The 20822-nt window shown below is 39.2% G+C and overlaps 1 protein-coding gene across 1 annotated transcript in view; it reads left to right on the top strand.

Annotated features, from left to right (window-relative positions):
- EFNB2 (ephrin B2) overlaps positions 1 to 20822 on the top strand; it is a 43048-nt gene that overhangs the window by 1916 nt on the left and 20310 nt on the right. Inside the window, exon 2 of the mRNA XM_065740967.1 lies at positions 19631 to 19914. Within this exon, the coding sequence (XP_065597039.1) occupies positions 19631 to 19914 (284 nt within the window). The remainder of the gene's footprint in view (positions 1 to 19630; positions 19915 to 20822) is intronic.

Raw genomic sequence — 20822 nt, 5'->3', positions numbered from 1 at the left:
TTTTGGAGGAAGTGTTCTGCTGAAATGAGAAGAAAGGAGTATTTCCTGGATTTGGGGTTTAATCCTGTGTGGGTGGCAGACTATGAAAACTTGGGTAAGATTTCCAAGTTTGGGCTCAAAGTGGCAGCCTGTGTTGACCAAGTAGTCTCACTTTGCTGTCATCATTCCCCATCCCTGTTCCCATAGGGGAAAAAATGAACTGAGAAACACAATCAGCAATAATGAAAGTATTTGCTGAGTGATTTCTTTCCAGGAAAGTTTTATTTTTAATAAAGAAACTGACAGGAACACTGTGGACTTCCCATTGCTATGTTTTTACTCCCAATACTGTGTGACAAATGACCACATCATATAGACGCCGGGTGGGAAGCCTGTTAACAAAGTTTTTTCTGCTCTGGTCTCCGGCTCTGCACTTCCACGCTGCGTGCAGCCGAAGCCTTTATTTGGCTTGAGGAGAAGTATGGCAGGACACCTGAGAATGAAGCCAACCATCCGTCTTGCAGCGGGCTTTACCATTACCACGCGCTTTGAGCTCTCCCGAGTCGCGGCTGTGGGCCGGGCTCCGCTGCACGAGTGGGCCCTGCTGTGCTCGGGGCTCAGCCCCGCCAGGAAGGGGAAGGCTGTGCTTCCCCAGCCCTGTACGCGGTGTTTTCCTACAGAGGTCACTCTTCCAATGCGGAACAGCCGCTGCTCCGGCCTCTGCAGCTTAGTCGTTTCAACCTCCTTTCCCTCTTTTTTTTTTTCTTCCCCCTTCTCCTTCCAACTTACCTTGGTAGCTTTTATCAGCCATCAACGAAAATATCCAAAGCAGCTGAACTCAACCCATTGAACTCAACCCATCTTACAGAGCCTAGGGATATCCTTCCTTTATCACATATAAGTTGTGTTTCCGTTTGGCTAAATCTAAGTTTTTTATTATTATTATTTATAAAAAGGCTTGAAAGTTGTTAATGGTAGATCTAACGATAATATCTAATTACTTTTTCAACTTAAATGCATGCTTAAAAATAGGTTCTGCTGTTGATGTAATTGAGTTTTCTTGAGTGATTCATTGAGGCTTAATCACCACATTGAAGAAGTACACTATTAAAATTAGTCTTTTCAATTGCTGGGGCTAGTGATTTATAGGCCACTCGGAGGCCTGTACTTTGAGGAAGCTTACAAATGCGTTACCAATATTGCTGCTGGTGAGACAGCTCCACTTCTGGGAGCAGGATTTCTTACTAATTCTTGTCACAATTGTTTGCCCGGAGGATACTGAATAATTTCTCCTTAGACAAGGTTGTCTTCACTTGGAATTCAAGCTGCTTGAGAAGTAAGCTGCTGAATGGATCTCAGCATAGCATAATAAAGCTCCTTTCCAGGCTCAAAATAATAACTATCTTTGGTGCTGGCTAATTTATTCAGGGAAGCTATGCATTTAACTCTATTGAAAGCCTCAGCACATAAATCTGCCGAACAGGTAGGCAATTAAATGCTGGGAGAAGTTATTAGTCAGGTTAATATAAAGTAAGAAATAATAAATTTTAGGTTAAGGTGAACATATAAACTGAATTGGTTTTGCACTGAAGTTTAGAGGTTGTAATTTCTAGCAGGTGGCAGGGATTGAGAGCACGCGGTAGCTATTTTAACACAGGCTTCCCTGTGCTGCTCTCCTGCTTTTCTCCCTTCCCAGAGCTCTGCTTTCACTGTCTCAACCCAATCACAGGAGGTGTATTTAAGTGACATGCACAAGATAATTATACCTGTGACTTCATAGGTCGGGAGGCTAAGTGTCTCATTGTTACAGATGTCTTTGTAGGTGTTACAGACTTCTCGTTTGAACAACAGTAGATTTCATGATATTGAAAGTACAGTGAAAAATGTGTTCTGTATATTTAGCTCCAGCTGTTACTTTTTAATTGGGGACTTTCTGCCTTTGCTATTTCTGCCAAGATAAACAATGTGTATAGATTACCTCCGTTACACCTCCCAGGCGCTGAGTGCTGCCTCTGAAATGTATGATGGAACGTACCACTGTGGAGTGCATTTCAGTCAAAGCTCAGAGAAATCTCATTCAGAACCCATTGTTTCTGTCTGTGCTGCTATTCCTTGCGTGCTCTGCTGTAGGCTGGTGAGTGAAGCAGTTCTCCTTGGTAACATGTGGAAGTGTATCCTCAGAACTGCTGCATTTGACACTGATTGAGTTAGATTACATAGCTGTTTATCTCTGATAACCAATTATATATGGGATATTTCACAGTCCATCTCTGAATGAATCCTCACATGTCAGAAACCGATAAAATAAACTGCAATTGATGACCCTGTTAAATGGTCTGTTCAGTAGTATACTGACTAGCCTGCTTCTCGTTGTATCTGAAATTCTTATTTTTGTAGGTAAACAAATGCACATTCACTGCCGTTTGAATAGCCCCTTGAACTATGCTCTGCAGTCTGCATTTGGGTTAATCTTGTCGGTTTTAATATAGAGAGAGAGAAAAGGAGAGAGCACCAGGGGTGGAATTGTTAGTGCTTTCACATCCACATTCCTCACATTTTGTCAGGATGATAAACTGTAGGTAATGGACAGTCCTTGTTCCACAGGACAAGTGAGCCTGGTGAGGCACAAAGAGCTTGCTAAAACGATATCTCACAACATGTTTGGTAGCCGATTGCTAGACAAGAATTTATTTGGGAGTCGAATGTCATGGGAGTGCACTTTCTAACCTCAACAATTGCAGCTTCAAGCTGAAGAAACAGGAGTGGAAGGCTAAAATGATTTAAACACATGCTTCTAAATTGTACCCAAAACATAGCTGTTGACACTTGGCATGCTAATACAAGCACTGAGTGGTGGCCTCCAGTCCATTTGATATCTCTGGTGTTTGTAGCCAGGTCTTAAGACAAGTGATTAGCAAAATGAATTCAGAATGATCTGGCAGCTGGATTTTTTTCACTTGTTTATTTTCTCCAGCCTTTCATATGTGCAGTGTAATTGCTATATGACTTATAGCAATTATTGTAAAGTATGTTATCTGTAAGCTGTGCGGTATTGTTTCACTTTGTTTAATGAAGTAATTGCCTCTAGAAAGTCAGTGACTAAAAAGTCAAGCTAGAATCACAAAGTTCTGTCTTCCCACACAAGAACACCTCCTTCCCTTCCCTCTTTTTTTTTTTTTTCCCCTCCTCCTTCCTGATTTATTGTAAGGAAATCACATTGCTTGAGGTGTGATACTTAGGATCGTCTCAAATTGAGGTTTCTACAGTGGGAAGGTGGTGGAGGGCCTGAAGTGATGGTGGTGACATGCTGGCACAGATACTGGCCTTGCAGGCCTGCACAGCAGCTTCTTTGAGGATCTGGTCTGCTTCTGTCGCACAACCTGCAGTACTTGAAATTGCTTGTTGCAAATGAGAAGAAAGTGTTCTTCTGAGGAAAAAAAAAAAGTAGTGATTAAAATGTTATTCATATGAGCCTAATGTCTCCCTGACTTGACTGCTGACATAAAGGAACCTGTTTTTCAGGTCATTTATCATACATCTACATGGATTTGCTTATGAGCTCATTCTTTGTGGGGCATTGTGGAAACTTAAGTAGGAATGTTACACTGCTTGAAATATTTTGATTAAAATATGCAGTGCTGTGGAACTATAAACTTTCAAGCGGAGCACAATTCTGGGGGTGGAGGGGGGAAGGGAGTGGTGGGGGAGTGGAGTTTGGGAGGGAACTGCCTGGAAAGCAGAGGAAAGGAGGATGGCAAAGGGACGGTGTCAGAAGAGCTTGGAAAAACTCCTGTGGCTTCATTGTCTCCTTAAAGCTGGGGAACACAAAGACAAACGCAGCTCAGCCTTTCTCCCATGATGGAAAATGTAAACCGTTGACACAGCTCCCATGTTTAACTTGTTTAATTCTCATTTTAAATTCAGCACTATACCGGCCGTGTGAACTCTGAAGATTTCTTTAGTGTAATCCATTTTGTAGTTCCGAATCAAAAACAAAGTGAAAAGGTCTGACACAATTTGCTTTTATTTTTAGGCAAATCAACCCTGGTCATAGTTAATAAGGGGATTACAACCCAGACTAGGTCTTTACAGATGTAATGTAAATCAAGGGCAGAGTATAAAGAAACTGATCCCTTTTGATTGAAGTATGGTAAAAAGGCATAGAGAAACTAGCAGCAGTAATCTGATTGTATGGCAATAAAACCACCATTTTCTGTCTTTCAGATAAAAATAATGTGGTAAATCCATGCAGTTCATAAGATGCAAAGGCAGATAAAGAGTGATGCCATGGCAACATATAGATTAGCTTGATGTTAGAAATGACACGTCTTTGAAAGGGGTGCTGGAGACTAAGGGCCTTGCTCGGGGCTGCGGGGCATTATGTGAGAGCAGCACAGAACTTGGGAGTGGGATTAGGAGCTATGAAAGCCCTACTTGTGGCTTGGGCTGGGTAAAGCGGTGAAGAAAAGCTGCTCAGTTCTTGCTCACTGGTGGTGTGTAATATAGTAAAGATAGATTTCATTTTGCTGCTCCATCTGGAGAGGGGGCCAGCCGAAGCCGCAGGATGTGGTGGTGAGGCTGGGAAGGCCTTCCTCCTCGAGGCCTGGCCTGGCAGCAGCCATGTGCCTGCCTTCGTTCAGCGGGACAGGGGCAGGTGAGGCTGGGGTTATCTGCCCAGAAAACACAGACCTTGTGATTGCAGCTGTGTTTTGGGCCTTGTCCCAACCCCACGCTCTGGGAGCAGCAGAAAACGTGCTGCGTTGTTCTTGCTTCAGCCAGGTGATATGAAGGCATTTGTTGTGCAAAAATAGAAAAGTAGTAGGGAAAATAGAAACTAAAGCCAAATAACAGCATTCTTTCCTATTTATCAAGAAAGCTTGCAGATAACTGAATTGATTGGCTTAGTCTCTAGGTGGTGTTTACTCCTGAGAGGCTGCCTGAAATCTAGAAATGAACCGAGATAAGCATCATTCTCCCCCCATCCCCTGTCATTGGGATGAGTTTGCTGTCAGCCTCTTGGTTCAGCCTGCAGAATATAGCCATTGCTTTGTCATTTATTTTAAGCGATCTGCAGCTGCAAAGGTAGTAAAATACCTCTCCCAGTACAGCTGCTTGTATTTTTTTTTTCTTGTCTTTTCTCATAAAGCGCCTTCCAAGTAGTTAAGGCTTGCTTTTCTACCCAAATAACAACCATAAACGCCCAGAACTTCAAGTCTGCATTACATTGCAAATCGGGGTTACCATTCGAAAGAGAAATATTTACTTTATTGCCTGCTCATTTGTCTACTGAAGGGAAAAGGAAAGTACTCTGCATTTGTTAGGCAGTCTAGACATAAGGGAAAAAAAGCACCAAGCCTACAATAACAGTTGTGTCTTTCTGTAGTGTGAATGAACCTCGGATGAGCTCGGCAAAATGGGATTCATGCTGTTTGTTTGGCAGGGGCTTGGACACTTCTAAAGTTTTTTCTTTTCATATTTTTTTTAATATAAAGATGTTAATTACATGCTTGATTTTATCATTCTTATCCTACCCCATAGCAAGATGGAATGCTTCACAATTCTGCCTGGAAAGGGAACTCCAGAATCCAAACTGTCAAGCTGCTGATGTCGATGTGATTTAGCAAACGAAAAATAAACAAGTGCATATAGGGAGCCGAACAGATTGGCATAAGTCTGAAGTACTCAGATATGTTTCCTCTTTTGCAGCTTAACCTTCAGAAATCTATATCAAAAGATCCAATTCATTTGCTGAAATTCTCCAAAGCACAGGGGCACCCTCGTCTAATTTACAGGCTGGTCACATCCAAGCACCTTGCATTCTGCATTTGACAATGATTGCTAATGGGCCATTCAACTAAAGTATTTGCTTGTTAACAGGGAACAGAGCATGATAAATGTCCAGCAAGCTTGCGGCCTCCTTCAGCTTTTCAAATGCAGACTGGTGCATATTTATGGCAGGCAAATGACAAAGGGAGAAGCTGAATTACTCTGGCCTTATGCTTTCTGTTAGAACAAGGGTTAAAGTAATTAAAGAAATAATGTAAAAACCGATGTCCTTTGTTTGCCAACCATTATCCAACATTTAGCTTTCCAACCTGCCTGTCATGTCACATTTCAGAAATGTGCGAGATAAGACTCAGTCCGTTTTGCAAGGCACAGAAAGGAATAGGTAATTCTTTGTGGAGGACCTCCTGTGCTGGGGGTGCCAGATCTGTGTCCCCCCACACAAAACCATCTGCAGGTTCCGCTTTCCTGAGCTAGTTTGCAGTATTCTATTGCACGTTAATTCAAAGATGCACTTAAAATACGGAGGTTTTGCAATTTGCACTTCGTTTCCCTAATTGGAAGGGTAAAAAAGCGTTGAGGCTGTAAGAAAACAAGTACATTTGCACTCAGTCTGTTTCTGAACGCCAGCTATGAAAACCAAATGGCAGAACATGAAACAGTTTTACTGTTGCTCCTCTGCCCTCAAGGACAGCTAGATCTTTCAAAATTGTACTGGTAAAGCACACATAGAAATTCCTTAAAATAATAATGTCTGTAGTGTCAGTCTGTATTAGTTGATGGTTTTGTTATTTTTGTTGTTATAAATGCATGTTCGGGGCTAGCCAGATATTCAGAGATCTTCAAGCAGTCTTAAATACACGATAACAATCAATAATTTTAAATTCCACATTTGAGAATGTCTTTAAGTATTTTGTGTTTTCAACTTTAAAGGTGATAAGCATGTTTAATGCTTCAATCTAGCTCCTGTTCAACTCCATGGAAATAGCTCCAGTGACTTTAGTATTACAGTAGCCTTCAAGGGCTCTACCGTATAGTTGTTGTTTTGTTTTTACTTATTATTATTATAGGCAAAATTTTTAATTTCCATACAGTGAACAAAATTGATCATTTTCCTTGAGGAAGAGAACATCCAAGTTCCTTTTTTCTGCCAGTCCTGATGCAGAGAACTTTCCTTTGATGTGATTATATACATTGTCCAATACAGCAAATAAGGGCAGGACCTCTATCTTTTTTGGCAATCCTGGCCAGGCAACACCCACTGTTTATTGCGGTATCAGCATGATAATTATAATGCAGCTGATTTAAACTTTGATGTAATAGTCTGTGCTTTCTTCTGGTATTAAACACAGGTCCCAAGCCAAAAAAGATAAAGGCTGGTAGAGGATTATGTTGCTGGGTGAATCATTCCTGATGCAGAGCATATACATTAGTTTCTTCTTTTTTTTTTTCCCTATAGTGTTCTTTTAAAGTATCTCAAATATTGGCTAAAACAGAATTTCTGAAACTCTCTTTAGTACCATTTGGAGCTGTGTACACTTCAAAGAATAACCAAGTTTTATGCGTTAACAGAAATGAGAAATTATATGGCTTACCTTGCACAGGAGGATAGGTTAGATATTGGAATGATATGTTAGCCTGAAAAATCTGTGGTATTGTAGATTACTTCTCGCTATTTTGTTAGCTTTTGTTTGAATAGTGTATTTGCTTAGGTACTCACACCAAAAACAGTGGTGGGAAAAGTGAACAATGCTCTATAAAGGGAAGTGCATGTTAAAGATAGTAAGAGGGATTTAAAATTTATTATTATTATTAGTTAAAGCATAGTTGCAATTGAAAGCTATTTTATTTTGAATTGGGAGATCTGCCAGACACCAGGCTGTCAGAGCTGAGAAGACTCAAATCAAGTCCAGGCCTATTTCTGCAGCAAACGGGAATCCTGGCTCCTTGCCTGTGGATTCATTCAGGAAGGCCCATCTGGCTTTTGATGTTCTGCAAGTTTGAAGCAGTTTGTTTAAGGAACCTTTGCAGCGAGCGCTGGTGAAAGCACACATAACTACAGATCTTACTCTTCAAGTGGTGCATCGTTTTGCATTTTCGTTTTTGCTGGTGGTTGCCATCTGCTTACCTGCCGCCTGAGCAGTGGTTGGCTTCTATATCTGGTGGGATGAAAGTGCAGATTTGGAGTGAGGCACATCTTGACTTCTTTTGTGGTCTAATGGCATACACTGTCTACCTTACATTGCTTTTGTCATGTTTAATTAATTCCAGTTTAGTTCGGGAGCAGTCTAGTTTAATCACTGCACAACACTTGGCCTTTAGTTTTTTTCTTTTTCTTTTTTTTTTTTTTTTTTTTACTAAGGTGTTTCCAAGCTGTATGGATTAGCTGGCAGACAAAACTCCTGGTCTGCACAATAAATACACTAAAATATGTGATTTTTGGTGGTAATCACTGATTCTTTCTTTTTGTCAGACAGCGTTCACACAGTTTTTGGAAAGAAACAAAAGCCACATCTTACAAATTTATTGCTCTTTGTAATCTCAGTGTGTGACAGCAAGGTGAACGAGATTGAGCTGTGCTCCTGAGGTTGACTCAGAAAATTGTCCTCATTCAGAAGAGCTCATGTTGAGCATGTGCTGAATGCTGAATATTTTTGCTGAAGCGGGACAAATTCAGGCATGAGCTGTCTTGAACCAAAGCCAGTGTGAAAAGGTTTTTTGGGGTTGAACAAATACACATCTCTCTGAAGCTTCATTACATTTCTTTCTATCAGAAAGTGATGTCAGAAGTTACAGCTCTGTCTGCACTTGGAATGACTCTTAATTTCCATGTAGCTTGCCAGCTGTCAGGGCAGCCGTGCTGGTGGTGATCCTTCTTGCTGGCTGACACAGCTTGAGCAGGTCTGTCTCTGCACCAGTAGCTCTGCCAGTTCCAAGTTTTATATCCTTTTTGCTTGCAATTCATTGTGATGCCAGTGCATTTCTACAGACAACTGTTTGGTCCCCAGAGCAGCACAGGTTACCCCTTGAAAGATAATCCAGTTGGTTACTAAATGGCTATGCTGAACCTCCCTGTGCTAGGGGCTGAGACAAAACCTCGTCAAACACAGTGCAGTGAGCAGATCCAAATAGAGTGGCTGATGCTCCTGCAATCCCCAGCTGCGTGGTGAACCCCCTTTTCCAGCTGGATGGGGATGTCCAGTCTAGCGATGAGTACACCTCTGGTCAGTTTATCTTAATTTGAGAGGCTCAGCACTGTAGCAGGCCAAAAGTTGATTTTTGGTAGTTCAGATATTACTGCTGTCTTGGAAGTAGCAGCAAACATTCTTCATTCTGCTTCTGCAAGTCAGTCAAAAGTTGTTATTTAACATAGGATCCCTACACTTGTCTTGATCTTGGGTTTAATGTGAGATACAGGTGTCTCATTTGTTGTGGTTTTTTTGCTCAAGGTCATTTTTTCCCATCTAAACCTGTATTTTTTTTTTAATAGGAAAGGGATGCAGTATGGGAGTTAAAGAGGATTGTAGCTGAATTCTGAAAATCTTTGTGTAACAAAGGTTTGCCAAAATGCATTTGTTTTGTCTTATGGTGGTGTAGTTGATTTGGCATAGTTTTTCTTGAATGTAGCAAGTTAACAACTTGTTCCGCTTCCACTGTTTCCTTATGCAGGCAAATTGTATGCAGTAATATCTTTTCTAACAACTGCAAAGCAGCTGAATTTTTTTTCTTTGAATTTGAGATATCATCACTGATAATTAATGTCTCATCAAGAAAGAAGACAGTCCCTGCCCTCTTTTATAGACTTTGCTTGAAGCATGTCTTGGAACAAGACTGTACAGGTGTGAACAAATTGTAGTCAAGAGGAGGAAGACCAAAAACCTTGGTTTGTATTCCTGTGTTGTGGCTGACATAAGATTTGTTTCTGTAATAGTAATGATGGAGAAGAGTGTGGAACAGCACAGCAACAGAACAATCTGTTTTCATTGTTTCTTTCTCCCATCCATAGCCCGTGATTTACAGCGCCCTTTTTGAAAAGTGGGTTTTTTTTTTTGGCAAATGCCAGCTGGTCTCTGTTAGCTTTCTAACAGCAAAGACTTCAGTGACTTCTGTAAGAAGCACACATGGTTTAGTTTGACTTTGTGTTCCATGCTAACTACTGCTCTGCATCTTTTCAACACAGCGCCATGTTTCTTAGGTTTGGCACGCCCTGCCTCTGTGAGCCCAAGTAGAGCAGTGGTTTTGTGTTACACTGAATCCATGGCACAGACTGTTTTATTCTTTCAAAAACCCAAACCATATAAATACCAGATTATCTTTGCTGCGAGAATAAAGAACTACTTTAATATTCCCAGTAGCGTATTTTGAACAACAATTCTTTAATTAAAACAACATTGGTCTCTTCCTGTATTTCATGGCTAGCAAATGAGAGAAAACACCAGTGTTAATATCAAAGGGAGTCAGTTTTCATTACAGTAATGGTTCAATTGTGCAATGCTGTAGGCAGTGAAATTTAATATTATTGTGACTTGTATTGTAATTGTAGGATGACAGAGGAAAATGGATTAAGTTTAAATATAAGCGTACGCAGCAGCACATGGACTTTGTCAAATGGAAGCTGAGGGTGAGGGCAGGACGAGTCCCCCTCTGGCTCTGTCATAATGAATTAGTATTTTGTAAATAACTGGCCACTAGACTATAGATTTATTACCTTTTGTAGATATATATGGACACACACAGACACACATGAATTCTGTACTGACTGTAATTGCAGTGTGGAGTTGCAGAACGGGTTTATGCCTGTAGGCTTGCAGGGTATTTGAATGTCTAGGCTTCTTGTCTTCACCTTTCATGAAAATAACCTTGCCTGCCAGTTTGTGAAGTTTTCTTCTGAGGGATACACCCATCCTTTCAGTTAAGAGATTGCTAACACATGAATGGCCTCGTACTAGAAAGCCCTTTGTCATTCTTTTCTTCTTGCTGAATAAAACCAAATTCAAGTTGCAGATGATCTGTGCTTTAGAAAACTGTGACAGGAAGACAACTAGTGTTAATGAGCAGTATAGCTTTCTTTCTCCTTTGCCTGTGTACATGCAGATTAAAATGAAAAATGGTCGTTTAAGCCGCCCCTTACCGATCTCTTCCATGGAAAATTAGGGGCAATGAAAGCTTAAACGTTTCATTTGTTTACAGTTCAGGTAAGTAGAAGGTGTCCCCAGAGCCGCGTCTGATAATCTCATACCATATAAACAGTGTGCTCTGTCGTCTTAACCTATTTCTTGACAGTGTTTCATAAAAGTATGCATATGTTGAAACCTGTTCTAATGTTAAAGTGCAAAAGGGGGCAGTAAAGTGCTATCCAAAAAATGTTATTTTTTTAAAGGGTGTTTTTTTTTATAAAAGTTGTATTTCTCAATGAGTTCATAATCTTCTGTATCTAAAATAATGATCATGTGAATATTTTCCGTTTGAAAGGCTTGCAAATATATCAAAAGTGTGTATTTAAGCATTGTGGGAACAGTGTTTGGAGGGTATGTGTCCATGTTCTGTCCTTTAACCTAATCCTGAAACACGCTACAAATTTGGAAGGAATTGAAGGCGGAAGGCTGCCCTCGGATATATTTAGGGCATAGCTATATGAAGCATTTCTGAAAGAATTCCAACATTGCTAATCATGTCGAGTTCTCATTTTGTGCATTACCAATGCTGCCTTTCTGGAAAAACAAAATGAAAAGAGTGCTGAGGCTAGGGGTTTCTGCTTGAAGTACTAAAGTGTGTATTGGTGGCATGGGTCAAGAGTTGGGCTCTCATCCAGACCCACATGCATCATTTGTCAAGAGGTAACTAGAAAGAGCAACTAATTACAGTGCACCTACTGAGTGTTTTCTCTTTCAGAAATTCCTCAGAATAAGCCATTTATACAGATTGGCTTCTGCTCTCCAGTGCAGCCACTTGCAGTTTTTAAACTCTACATAGAAAGCATGTTTCTGCTGAACTGCAATATAAGAGAGAGTGTGTTTGTGTGTCTGCATGCTGGTGTGTGAGAGATAGCAGGAAAGAATTTGAGGTGTAATTCCCTCTTTGTTGAAGTTAAATAAGTCCAGCGCTGTGTTGATGGTTCATATTTTTGTAAATGCTGATGACATCATATTATAATACACTTAAATGTTGGTCTTATCCATCTTTTTTTTTTTTTTTTCTTAATTAGCACACTGTTCTGAAGCACATTAGGGTTCTTTGGTGATAACCAGCACTGATTTAGTAAGTAGATCACAAGTCTGTAGTGCTATATGTGCTTCTAGCAAAGCAGTAACTGCTTTATGCACATAATCCAAAAAGTTAATTGGTGATAGTAGTGCTTTATGTGGAGATCATGTAGAAAAGCAAAATATAAAACCTAATAAAACAATCCTTTGCCATCATTGGTAAAATATCAAACTGTATATATTTTCAGTGTTTCAAGCCTTATCTGTGCAGTAAGTATCCGCTGCCTTGTGCAAAAAGCCCAGCTCTTACTTCCCGTTGATACAGGCTGACTGTTGTAGAGGGAAAAAAACAAAACAAAAACCAACAGAAACAAACAAACAAACAAAAAAAATAGATGTTTGCTCTCAGAGAAGTTTATAAGGCAGAGGAGAATGTGCTTTCCTTTTACAGGAGGAAAACTGCATTAATTTCACACCCTGGATTTATGTTGAGGGGTGAGAAGTAAAGCACAAGATGATCTGAAGATTTTATTTATACAACTAGGTGGTTTATTTTAGTTTTTATTTATTTTTTTGCTTTGTTTTATCAACCAAGCAGCAAGGGAAAGGGCAGCTTTCCAGCAAAGCTAGCCCACCTCTGGGCAGCAGGAACAACAGGAACTCTGCTACACAGCAAGGCTCTCATGGGAGAGTCTCTTGTGCCAGGTTGCAGGTGACCTTCCATCAACACAGAGAAATAAAGGAGTAGGTGTGGTTATCACCAGACATGTCACAGCTGCAGGTATTGGGCTCCCTAAAGTGCAAGGCTGCTTCAGACGTGACTCTCTTAAACTGAGTGGAAAGTAGATGTGAGCATATATATATATATATGCAGCAGCAGTAGTCACAGGAGTTGTTTGATGAAGGAAACTCATGACACATATTTCAATAAGGCATTTCCCAATGTGCTGGAAGAGTCATCCTGTCCGTGGGTGTCCCACTGTACAACTGCAAGCTCTGTGCCTTAAGGACTGCGATATGATGGTACAATTTGACTGTCAAATTTTGCAGATCTATGCAAAAAGAAAAAAAATAATCTTGTTTGGAGGAAAGTTTATGCACTCTCAGCAAGTTCCGTCTATAAAAAATAATTTGTTGTATTTTGAATGATTTCTTGTGGTATTTTTACAAAGGGTGGCACAATGAATTGCTAAATGAAACAGATAACATTTCATATGTGCTCTTTGTTCTCTGTCTGCTCGGAATTTTGAGAAAATACGTTAAATAATCATTTTTGTACAGGTAGCTAAGCATTCATTTCTAAGTGTGTTTCATGACCGTACCCTAGTGAAGTCAGTGAACGTTTTGCAACTGACTTCAATCAGGGTTCAGGAAAAGGCACAGAGAGTGGCATCCATTTGTGTGGCTACTTAAGACACAAAATGGTGGCACTTTTTTATCATTTCCAAGGTGGTGGTTAAAACATAATAAACCGTTAGCTCTTTCCAGGGGACTACAAGCCTTTCTCCCAGTGGGCCGGAAAGAAGATGGGCTTTAGGGTAGGGGTGGGGGTGGTGAGAGGGGGAAGGACAAAGAGGTGGCCGAAAAAACCCAGAGTGGAGCTGAGTTACAGTTTCAGCAAAGTGTTTCAGTGTATCTATGTCCTTTCTGCAGGTGTTAACTACAGAAGCGGCTGAGCCCCCCTGTAGAGACTCTCCCATTCCAATGGAAATGAGAAACACAAGAGCTGTAGCTTAGGAAAGCTGTGCTACTGTATTTCATAGTTTGGCTTTGAGTAACGCGGCGCTTAACATTAAAGATTCTAAGGGATGCGAGGATATTTATTTATTTATTTGAATTACATTTAGTTTCCATTCTGCAATTCCTATTCATACAGGTAACCGTTGGTTACATTAATAGTTTCATTAACTGCCTGGAAAAATGTTACACATAAATAGAGGTTAGCAGATTAAACTTCTTGAATTTTATTAAAATTAAAAAAAAAAAACTATTTAACATATTCTGTAAAAGCCTTTTTGTAGTATTAAAATAATTTAATAATACTGCACTTGCAAAGAAAAGCAGCTTCGAAAACTCACTTAAAAGAATGTTAATAATATTAGATGCTGTGTCTCCTTTTGTGTTTTCAAAGTCTCATTTGTTAGTCTCTGAAAAGCCAGTTCTATCATTTTACTGTGTTAAAACATGTTTTTTTTTTTTTATTTTTTATTTTTTGCAGAGTTCATGTAAGAGTGGTGCTTTTCTTTTTAACCAAGTTCCTTATTCATTTTGAGACAAAGACTCCACATTAATCTTTTTTGATGAAGCCTGTTTTTCTGTCTGTTCCATAGCAGTTACTGATCCTGTTTTCATTGAATTCTTGTTTGCTTAATCCATTTAAACTGGCATGAGATCAGTCCTATTCAATCACTGAATCTAGAAAAAGAAAAAGCGTTTTTTGAGTTTGTAGCTGGGTGTATACCTTATATTCACATGGCATATCTTTACATGTAATATTGAATATGACAGAAACTAATATGAAAGCTCTGTAAGCAAAAGGCTCATTTTATAGAGAACTTTGGTCTGTGTTTTGGATTATTTTTTTTTTTCAGTTCGAAGTTTTTAGGAATCAGCACACAGATTTTCAGCTCAATCAGCAGGCTGTGATTAGGCACTGCTACTTCACTGAAATTACTAGGAGCCTTTCCTACAACTTTTGTGTGCTTTGCATCAAGCTCTGTTAGGACTTTTGCTTTGCTTGATTATTCTGGTGTCGACAAAATGATATTCAAGATATTTTTTTTTCAAAAGCCAGATGGTGAATGCACAAATTGTTTGGTAACCGTACTTTTTAAACAATAAGGACTATTATGTGGCACGCTATTGTGTATTCCATTTGCACTTGTACAAGTAACGGTCTAACACACTGTGCTATTAGTGTTCATGTAATTTCCTTAATAAAACTTTTCAATGAATAACTTTATAGTCAGGCTGGTAGTTAAACTTCATAAAGTTAAATGGGTAGGATTCCCCAACAGAAGGTTTCAGGCTGTATTTTAAGAAGCATCTTGATTGTTCACATTTCTAGGGTTATTTTTGTTATATTAATTTAAAACAAACCACCTACACTGATTAGTTCAGGTAGGGTATTAAAGCACAGAATTTTGGCACTGTTTCCCCAGTTAAATATACGAGACTCTCAACAAGTACTAACATGCTCTCTAAAATTGTGTTTATTTTATAATTACCAGGATATATTTAAAGATAAGTGTCTTGCGTGTGTATATATATATGTAGTTTTACAAGTTATGAAGAGTATGCCAACACAATTTTTTTCATCAGTGTTGATTAACAGAATCTTTCTAAAATTTATTTCTTAAAAAAAAAAATCTGCTGATACTTTTACAGTTTCAGAACTGGTTATGTAGTAAGGAACAGTAGAATATTGACAGCAAAAATCTATTGGCAGATAGAGTTCTAATTGTATTAAGAATTTACTATTACGTGATTAGGGAGATTTGAATGGTTATCATTGAGGAAAATTCCATTAATATTTAGTGCGTGTGAATGTGCTACGTTTCTAACTTATCTGGGACTTAGACCAGTTAGGATTCATTAATACCAGGAACTGTGAGACCTTAAAAATATGTAGTGGTGAAAATTACTGTAACATTGATGGGAGTGAGGAAGAGTCTACTCCTTCTTCTTCTTCTTCTTTTTTTTTTTCTTCCTGGTTCCTGTGATGTGTGATTTTTTGATCTAATAAAAACTTATTTTTAAAAAGCTTTGAGCACTTTGTATTTTGCTGTTATTCACTAAGCTGCATGACTAGTTAGATGTGTGTGTTGCACAGATGTCATATGTCACCCACAATATACCAATTTGGGGCTGCCAGCAAAAATGCCCTCTGTATCCACAAGTGCCAGACAGAAAGTAGATTAATTTCGTCATACAGCATTTTTACTGTACATCATGTACTTGTGCTTTCTCACAGAAAACACTGTTATTATTAATTGTGGGTAAGATTGTTCAAGTGCCCTTGTCATTTTAGCCAATGTCTAGAACAAATGAGTCAGGAAACTGGCTAAGCTTTTTTTCCGAAGTATCTTTTGGGGTATAGGGACCTGCATTGGTATGCAACTTTCCCAGTAATGAGAATTTGTATTTATATTTGAGAAGCAGAGAGTTAGGAAGTTAGCTTTTTATGGAAAGCAATGTCTCTGACGCTGTCACTGCTCCTGACTGCTCAAAGAGCCATGTTAGTATCCTAAGCAACCATGGCTATAATGCAGCCTCCCTGAGTGTCATCCAGAGGACTCTGGAAACCTCTTGATCCATCTTTAATATATTTCTGTTTGGAAAAAAATAATACGTTTTCTGAGTCACTGAAGGTGCACACTCACTTCAGCTGTAAACCCAGTTTATTAACTTTATTTTTTACAGATGCAGTCCTGCAGCATAAGAGTTTTTGTCCTGGAATGCTTAAGGCTACACCAGCATTTGAACAAATAAAGATTTAGGACAAATTCAGCTTCACTGAAGTTTTTATTGGCCTTTACCAAGGCTATATGTACGTTGACCCTCCCCACTTTATTTTTTTTCTGAGATGTAAAGTTGTCAAAAGTAGCATCTAAGAACAGTAGCCTTAATCTCATTCCTTGTCATTAAGTAGTTTCAGGAAATGCTTATTACTCAGCAAATAATTTAAGTCTTTATGAAAATACAGTAGCTCAAGTACTACACAAAGAGAGGGGTAGTAATCCTCTCTAGTTAGGAGTAATCACTGAGTTATGGTCAAACTGATGTATATGAGGTGAAGCTTTTTTATTCTCTCCATCCATATTTATGCTTCATTGTTGTAAGGAAGTAAGGAAAGTGAAACTATAGTTTTACTAAGTTATACTAAGGATAATTAGTTGTACTTAGTTATACTATGGATAGCAAAACTATGTTTCTTGTAAAGGTCACAGTCAAAACTACTAGCTGATGAAAAAAGAAATTCAATATGATCAAGTTCTCAGATTAATCCTTTCATTTTCAGCCTTTTTTTCTTTCCTAATCCTATCAGCGTTAGATCCTAAAAGTTGAGAAACTGAAGTGGAAGCAGATTTACCGAGTTTAATACTAAAACTGTACAGACTGCAGGCGCATAGCGAGAGTATTCCCCTGCCATAAAGTCTAACGAGTTCCTGGGTTAAAGCTCTTGTAAAATGTGCTTTAGCTGTCTGCTGGGGGTGGTTTTGTCCTTTGCTTTTTATGGGGCAATTCCTGGCTGCTTAACCAAGGCACACGAGCGTGCTTTCTGTCTGGTCGCTGTTTCTGAGAATTGCTTGCCTGCTGTCCCTGAACCTGTCCTGGTTGTACTCAGAATTTTCATGGAGAACATGCATCGCTGCTAGTTGATTATGCGAACCTATGTATGAAATCCAAGGTTAGATTTTGGCTTTTTTTGTTTTTCAGACCAGTCATTTTGTTGATATTGACAGACAGGTGCATGTTTGTAATCTTATGAATTTTACGTTTATGAAGCGCGCAAATCTAAATTGGTCAATTAAAAAAGAAAGAGCTTCTCTTGAAAGCTTTAACATTTCCATATTTGTCCTGGCATGCAGGTGGAGAAACAGGAGTAAGTTCATCTCCTGCAGCATAAGTTTGGGCTGTGGTCAGACAAGGTGGTAATGGTCAGTTTTCAGTGACCTGGATTAGCCCAGAAATGCTGTTGCTTTGCCTTGGCCTTGTCAGAATTGTTCCCAAAGGAGGGGCTGAATCTGAATCCGTGATACTCTTTTGGAAACATTGCCGGCTGCAGCATTTCTTTCTTCATTTCAGATGTGCCCTTGCAGAGCCAGCCACTCCCCTGGTGGCTCCTCACAAGGCTGGCGACTCCCAGGAGGATATATTTCCACCTTTGCACTTCTGATGCCATTTCAGCTTTAGGAACATGGTAGTCACTGCATTCCTATGTTGTGTCTGGGAACTGAAGGAGGCAGTGCAGCTTTGTCCTGTCTCCAGTGTACTTCTATTTGCACAGCCGTGGCCAAGACTAGTTTCTATAGTCTAGAAATTACACTGCGAGACACAAAGGAGCGCAGTGATTTATGCATCAACAGTCTCTCTTCTTGCCACAACATTTCATTGTTCTTTTCCCCTAAATCTGTAATTACATGTCTTTGTCCTGCTACTTGCTGCTTCACAACAAATATAATTCTTACACAGGCTTTGTGAGTGAAAATAATCCCACTCAATTAGCGCAGATCATAAACTCTCATTGTATGGGAGCAAGCAGTTGCAAATGATGTGTTTGAAATTTGGGGCATTGCATCCTCCTTTTTTTCCTCATTTTGTATGTTCTCTTCCAGTACTGCTCCTTGCTGGTGGGCTCCTTTAGCAAAGCAGGAGACTGGGAGTAATCTACGCCTACAGTTTTGTTCCTGAGCCTTAATATTCTAGCAAGTTTCCAGGAAGGCTGCCTGTGAATAAGCTAGATTTACTATGTGTGCTGTTTAGCGCTAGCTCTTGCAGAAGGGTGTTCATTAGGCAGCAATTGTTTCAGAGTTTTTCAGGCTGATTCTCCATTAAGGAAGCTCTTTGGAAAAGACTGGCAGACAGGAGAAAAAGGAAAGAAAGTCAGACTTTTAGGTCTGCATTAGAGGACATTGTATCATTGGCTGTAGTTCTAAAACTGTGATTCTTGGCCTTAATTGGAGCAAATATATCTTAAGGAGAAAAGAAATGAACAAACAAACCTGCTGTGGCTTTTGTCCTTGTAAGACAGAGGCTTCTCATTTTGTGGATAAAACAGTACTATAAGCAATTATTTATATTTTTCATTAGTAAAGAAGTAGTGACATTTACCTGGGAACTTATACTGATGGGGAAGATAAAATATCAAGTTTGACTCCAAACACTTAAGCTTTCTGCCAGTCTGTGTGAGAAGTCTTCGTGTATACAAAGGCAAAAGCACACCCGTGTTTCATTTATAGCACAAGAAAAAAAAAAAAGATAAAAATGATGATGAGTTTACAAAGAAATCACTGTAGTGTAGCAATCACACTATCTTGAAAGAGTGTTTTATTGGAAGCATGTGCTGTCCTTGGCTCGAATAGATCTCCAGTCCATCCTAGATCTGTACGAATCATCCTGATGAGTGACTGATGTACTTTTGTGCTATACCAGTAACATTAATCAACGTTTCAATATGTTAAGTCTAAAAGTCTAAGTTGCTTCCTTTCCCACATGGCTGCTCCAAATGAGCAATCATTCTTGTCATTCTCCCATATCCAAAATTAGCAAAATGTGTGCAAGAATAGTAGAAATGTTACCAACGTGGAAAGACAGGATTGTAGCCTCTCATATATTGCAATGGCTGCTGCGAATGGCCAAATGTGGAAGAAACTGTGGTGCCTGCCAGAGATGCAGAACCTTCTAAAGTTCCCAAAACAGGGAACTCTGGCTATAAAACTCAATCCATATGTAATTTTCAAGATCTAAACATCTTGTTGATATTAGATTGAGTCAGGCCCAGACTATTAAGATCTGGTTTGTTCACTCTGTCATTTTGGTTTTGGAAACTGTGTATTTGTTCCTTTCTGTCCATTTTAATTGCTACATTTCTGAATGAGATTTTGTCAAATGTTTCACATTTTCCCTTTTTTCTTTCCTTTTTTTTTTTCTTCTCTTTTTAGATTCCTTCCTGGACAAGGATTGGTACTATATCCACAGATAGGAGACAAACTGGATATTATATGCCCAAAGGTGGACTCTAAAACTGTTGGCCAATATGAATATTATAAAGTCTACATGGTTGATAAAGACCAAGCAGATAGCTGTGCTATTAGAAAGGACAATACGCCTCTACTCAACTGTGCCAAGCCAGATCAAGATGTTAAGTTTACCATTAAATTTCAAGAATTCAGCCCTAATCTTTGGGGCCTGGAATTTCAGAAGAACAAAGATTATTACGTCATATGTAAGTTCAAAATAACCGTTGTTAATCCCTTAAAATATTGTTGTTCATTCTTTTATATATTGTCTCATTTGCTAAGCAAACCAAGAAGACTCTGAGTGGGTTTGTATTTTTTTTCCTGAAAATATTGTTTTGACAGAACGTTTTGATATTATTGCTGATTTTAGTTGGGCCTCTGTCTCTTTTTTCCTCGATTTGTGCAAATCAAATGAGGTTGTACTTCTATGCCTGCAAAGAGCTTCTCCTTTTGCGCACAATTTCATGTCCCCTATTCACACTGAAAGGTTGTGTGCAGATAAATTGTGATGTGTTTCCTCACTGCAGTTCTGGTAGTATGCCATGCTATTGGCCTTTCCCTTGGGTGTCTTTTATGGCAGATGTAGAATAAGGTGGCCCAGCCATTGTGAGCTGAGGTATCCTAGAAAAGATTCTTGGCCTTTGTTCCAAGTGATCTGGGTGTTCTCTGAGGAAACACGTTTTGGTCATGTTGACTGCCAGTTTTGTCAGTAATATTTCCCCCCAAAGTAGGGTCATATCTGCATAATTACCTACTGTGTCCATCCAGTAGCTAGGAGTGTTCTTGGGCAAAACAAAGATGCAGCATGATCTTGAGTTTCCTCCTGTTATGTTGTCTTAGATTTGTTAAAAGAATGTGCATGTCACAGACCTCTTGTCCGACAGTTTCAATTTTGGAGGAGTTTCAAACTGATCAAGGATTTAAGCCTTAAAGCTAATCTGGAGTAACACTAAATTTTGTGATTCAAATTAACTCTTGTGATTGCAGATAACTTTACTATGTTAACAGTGTAGATAAGGAGACAGCATGAGTTGAGACTTCAGTAGTACTACAACATTTTGCAGTAGTTTAGGTTTTGTCACTGTAATACCGTGTGGCCTGCAGATTTAATTTA

The sequence above is a fragment of the Cyrtonyx montezumae genome, unplaced genomic scaffold, assembly GCF_038088225.1.
Source record: "Cyrtonyx montezumae isolate F1298 unplaced genomic scaffold, pur_monq_1.0 scaffold_3, whole genome shotgun sequence".
NCBI lineage: Eukaryota > Metazoa > Chordata > Aves > Galliformes > Odontophoridae > Cyrtonyx > Cyrtonyx montezumae.
The sequence above is the reverse complement of the archived record's forward strand: the minus strand, read 5'-3'. Positions and strand labels throughout refer to the sequence as shown.